General features: G+C 35.9%; 1 protein-coding gene across 1 annotated transcript in view; it reads right to left on the bottom strand.

Moving 5' to 3' along the window:
* gstp1 (glutathione S-transferase pi 1) overlaps positions 1–1124 on the bottom strand; it is a 3151-nt gene extending 2027 nt beyond the window's left edge. The window contains exons 1-2 of the mRNA XM_043258094.1: positions 979–1124; positions 424–459 (exon numbers count right to left, since the gene is read on the bottom strand). Coding sequence (XP_043114029.1) covers positions 424–459; position 979 — 37 coding nt within the window. The 5' untranslated portion in view covers positions 980–1124. The remainder of the gene's footprint in view (positions 1–423; positions 460–978) is intronic.
* Positions 1125–5697: the final 4573 nt, after the last annotated feature.

A 5697-nucleotide genomic window follows, 5' to 3' on the forward strand; every position in this document is an offset into this window, starting at 1 on the left:
ATAACAGAGATAATGGAAGATAGCACGTTCTCAGAACTTTGGCTAACGTACTGGAAAGTTTTCTCAAAGTTATTAACAAACCTTAAGTGGTCTTTAATAATGCACTCAAATCATTAACACAAAAACATATTTACACATACTTTTAGATGTTTTTAAAATGAGCATGTTATATATATAGCATATATATATATATATATATATATATATATATATATATATATATATATATATATATATATATATATATATATATATATATATATATATATATATATATATATTATATTGCATGCAGCTTGCACTTCTTTTTTGTTTGCAGCTGCATTGCATAACCCTGCCTCAACTAAACCACGTAAAAAAAAAACTAGACTGGTTAGACACCCATCACGTGACAATATTACAGAATCAGCCTTTCATACAAACCTTTGACCGGAAAGTATGTGAGTGTGTAGGGAGCCACTGCAAAAAACAAACAAACAGGAAAACAGTTAAGAGAGGAACTCCAGAACACTTAAAGGAGGAAGTAATCAGAGGGGATGTATTGCAGCGATTGTAAAGCCAGATTTGCACGCTGGCTACGTTACTAATTTGGATGCTAGTAAAGCTCTTTACGCGAACCCTCCAGACCTCCCACGTCTTCTTATGAACTCTCGAGCATTAAGTAACATATGCTTTCATTCACGTGCATGCAGTGGCGCGATCTAAACAGACGCGGAAGGTCGTGCAAAACATTAGAAAGAATACGAATAAAGCATACTGCAGTTTTAAAACTTGTCGTTCTGTTTGGACACGTATGCATTGAATAAACGGACTCTGTAGTTATGCAACGCAGGCTTAAGCTCTAGGGGTCTCTTAGGACGCGCGCTGTGAATCATTCTTTAAAGCAGCTCAATGCAATTGTTTGCGAGCAATACGTCCGACACAACGTAAGATCTAACGCACGATCTCGCGTGCTTAAAAGCGCGTAAGGGTACTTACTCGTGTAGAACAGAGTGGGCGGTGAAGGCTGAGCGTTTCGGACAGTGCTCGAGCTGCTCCTGAAATGCAGTGCACAGAAGTCCTCGCGACGCTCCTTTATAAGCCTCAAAGTTTTTGATGAGTCACGCGCGCGCCCTCTTGGCACACAAAAGAGCTTCTAGCTCCAGCTAATGCATTCAGACACGCATAACCACAACATTCATAAAAACGCGTGATTGATTCATTTGTGATGTTGCATGCAGCTTTAAAAAGGCTGTTTATAGCATACATTTACACAGGTTGTTTTATGCCTAGTTTGCCAAGTATTTACGATTGCATTGGTCTACCACAGAGTCTCTTCATTTTTTTTGACAGATTGCCAAACAGCTGTTTAACACACACACAATAGCTACAGATGCAAGACAAGGAGAAGGAGATGCCTTATTTTATTACTTGCATTGCAGTGACTACCAGTGCATTTTTTTTGGTTAATCTCAGAGGAGCTTGTTATTCAATTCTTCTGGGTAGCAGAGAGTCCTCACCCTCACCAACCAGATGTAAACAAACTAGGGTTTGGCTCTACGATCTAAATATACATTGAGTCAAATTATATATTTGTAAGGGAAAAAGTTAAATATGTACAATGCCCTATATGTTAAAACAATCATACTCATTTACTCAAAAGTGAAATCCATCCATTCCACATTTCTTTGCTCAAAGGTCATGGTGCAATACATGCACATTCTTGAAAATCTTTTGTGCCTGATTTAAGGAAGCGCTGAGAGTGAAAGCGAATCATTCTTTCATAACTGATGGGAAAAGACCGCTCGAGCGAAGTCATTAAAACTACTCTTAGTTACCATTTTTGCCTAATTTGAGGATCAGAGAGTGAAAGCGAATCGTTTGCAGTTTTGGTAGGAAAAGAACTACAGAACTAGTTTAAAGAGAGGGACCGGCGTGTGTTTAAAGATGTTTGCCTATATGCATGGATACAGTCGGACAACATGTCTGGTCTCATGCACACACGTCTACACCCCTACTTTTGCCAGTTGGTAGATGTGCACTTGCAGTTGTTTCACGAGAACTGGTTCATCCTGTTCAGATCTTATTGTGAACTGCTAAAGTGCAAAATCACCATTATACACCGCTTTTACAGCCCATATACGTAATCTAAATGTGTACGCCGCCGTAATACTGTCACATGTCCAATGAAAATGTATGGATAAAAGCCTTTAAGATGATTGATGTAACTCTTTAATGGGAAAGATTCTAGGTGTGACTTTTTTTATTTATTTATTTTCTGCAGCAGCGTTTTTTTTCCTTGTAATGTTGAGTTTATGTCTTACAAATGAAAAACGAACCTTTAATATGTTTCTTCGCGTGCATTTCAGATGAACTACGATCTGTGTGTCAGTTAAAGCAACTCATGCTTGGCTTTTCCTGTGTTCCCTCAGTCTCTGAGGAGTGTGTTACTCCTCACCTGGGCAACAGCTCAAGAGACTGCTAGCTAACACTGCATTAACAAACAAGGAGCACTGTTACTGTAATCGTAAAACTAAAGGAGCCCAATCTATTTTACAAATAATATTCTGCATGTCTGGTATGTCCAATATGTGCTTGCAATGTTCTTTTTGTTTGCATCTCATGGCCTGAATTTCATGGTATTGTAATTTATTTATTTCATAAATTAATTATCATCTTTTTTTAGCAATCAATTCCATAATTCACGTTTGTAATCTGTCAGGTTACCGTCACTTTAATATTTCACTTTTCCTATATTCATTGTAACAGCTGAAAATGTGTATTACAAGGACGAGCACATCGGTACCATTGTGTGTGGCGTTAAAGTTTTTATTAAAGAGAGTGTTATTATGGATTATGCTTATATTTAAAGCAGGAGTTTAAAGCTGAAAACTCTGAATGATGGATTTGTTTCTTACAAACATGCAGCTTTTTACTTTATGAGATGCTAATTGATGGATTGGAGCTGTGTGGATTATCGTGATGTTTTTTTCATTCTGACGGCACCCATCCACTGCAGAAGATCCACTGGTGAGCAAGTGATGTGTTGCTATTTCTCCAAATCTGTTCATAAAGCAACAAACTCTTCTTTTAACAACATAATACTGAAGAAGGAGCTACATGGTGTTTTCTAGGCCTCAGTCAGGGTGTTAACTTGCTAGCGTTATGCAAATGCTGCTGTAATTATTGGTTTAATCATTTTTAAGCCTATTGCTCTGTTCACCGTGACTTGCATGTCTGGACAGGGAAAGGACTGCTAATGCAAACAATTCAATCTCTATGAAATCTTCGAGCATGCTTGTCATGCTCCACACACCTGCCCTCCGTCGGTATATGTGACTGTATTTGCAGTGATTAATCAAAACTGGTTCTTCCTACCCACTGAAGTGCTGTGTAACCATAACAAATACATTCAATTCTATGGCAAACATACAGCTTTAAGTCTATTTGAATTCAACAGCTGATTTGTCCTGAAATGACACTCGAAAGTGCTCTACTGTTTTTACTGTACTGTACTATTTTCAACAACACGACAAGTCATGACATGACAATAGAGACAACAGGACAGACTTTTAGCCTAGAAATAATCTGATTAATCTATATACGTTTGCCCCCTTTTAGAACACAACTAAAACACAGATATGTTTATGAAAATTATTATACCCTTAAATTTATATATTGCATCTTTTCAATCTACATTTGACCACCTAACACTAGAACTTTTTATTAAAAACCTGACCCTCTAACACTAGTATCTTCTATTCTGTTTATATTCTATCAGCTTTTTAGTTTTAGTTTAACTTATCATGCTGTGGTAGACCAACTGAGATTTGTCACAAGACTTACATTATTAGAGATATATTATTGTTTGTTGTTGTTGTTTTTATTGTTTTATTGTTATATTTTATTATTTCATATTAAATTTAGAAAAAATTAATCACATCCAAAAAAAAATTGTTTTACATAAAATATGTGTCTGTCCTTTGCATATTTATTATGTATATAAATACACACACATGCATGTATAAGAAAAAATATATGTTTATATTTTTACTTTATATATAATATAATAATTATATGAATGTAAATATACATATATATGTGTGTGTGTTTGCATGCAATGCATGCAAATATAAAAAAAATACATGTATGTACATGTATATTTTTCATGTACATTGTACATGTATATACATGTATATGTGTGTGTGTGTGTGTGTGTGTGTGTGTGTGTGTGTGTGTGTGTGTAATTTACACAGAGTATAATATAGTGGTTATATAGTGGTTCATTCTGCTCTTGTAAAACCCAGATTTAGTGAATGAGTCCTTCTGACATGAAACTGACAAACATGAACCATGATTATTATCTTAATAAGTTCTAACTATATCTCTATAGTTATATATTCAGGCTTGGGTCTGATGTTACTGGCAACTGAATTACTCAAATCTGTAATGTATTTTTTGGTAACAAATAAAAAAACTAACTTTTTAAATTATTTTTAATTTATTCAAGCCTAGGTCAAATAAATAGTTTGCAACCACTTCCCTTTAAAAAAATAGTTACATTTTTTTCAGTCTATGCAGAAAGCTGTACAGCTCTATACACACACAATATACCCAGCTCTTCTTTAAAAAAAACATTTCTAGATTTAGTCACGTCTCGTCTTGTTCGGCAAAGACTGTCGTGTCATGGTGATGACACGGATGTATAGAAATGATAAGTTCATTTCAGCGCACGCCCATGCCATCGAGTCAAGAAAATATATACGTTCACACATGCGAGGTCTCTCCCTTTCTTTCTTGTTTTCACACCACTGGAAGAAAGCACGCTTCAAACACAGAGATGACAACAAAACAAAACACCATTCACTATCATGTGACGGCTTAGCTAACACTCTGCTTTCTGGATCCTCGTGAAAGATTCAGCTGCAAATCTTTTAAATCAACTGGGCTTAATATTTAAAATCGTGTCAGCGTTGAATCGAGTGGATAATGTGATGTTTGCATGAATGAACGTGCTTCAATAAAGCCATTAAATAGTAATAACCCGTGTGGATAAGATAGCTATATTTCATGTAAATAATTGAACGAGTGGTTATAAAGTAGTGAGCCGCAAAAAGTTCAAAGTTCACTGATCACACACTCAATAAAATGCCAGTGTAAAGCTTTATGGGCAAGAACGCTGTGCATTACAAAACTAAATATAATAAAGACGGTTGTCACACAAACGTATGGAAAAGACACTGTAGCTTTACATTAGAAAGACTGGGGCTAGTTGTCACGGTGTTATTACAGTAACATTGCTGTGGAAGCCTTAATCTCACAATTATGATTTTTTTCTGATGGCACAATAAGATCCCATACATTTCTCATTCCAGCATTCCAGGTGTATTTAAAAAGGTCCAACAATTTGTTCCTAAATATTTCACGAGCGTCACTGTAACAGTGTTAAACAAGGGCTGTAACATTAGTCTGGGTATTGAATGGTGGTTTGTAATCTGAACTCTTTGTTTGAGCACGCTTCTTTGTGATGAGACAAAAGGCAAATAAGGGTAAGGGTGAACTTGTATATATTTGAATGGCTGGGCGTGTCGTGAAACATGTTATTCCCCGAGAGAGAGAAAAGAAGGCATACAAACACGCGCAGATGTCCTGTAGAGCATTTTAGGATTTGTTGCTGTTGTGCGATACAATATTTATTTTAGCTGAAAAAAGGGTGCT

Source organism: Puntigrus tetrazona, chromosome 14, assembly GCF_018831695.1.
Source record: "Puntigrus tetrazona isolate hp1 chromosome 14, ASM1883169v1, whole genome shotgun sequence".
NCBI lineage: Eukaryota > Metazoa > Chordata > Actinopteri > Cypriniformes > Cyprinidae > Puntigrus > Puntigrus tetrazona.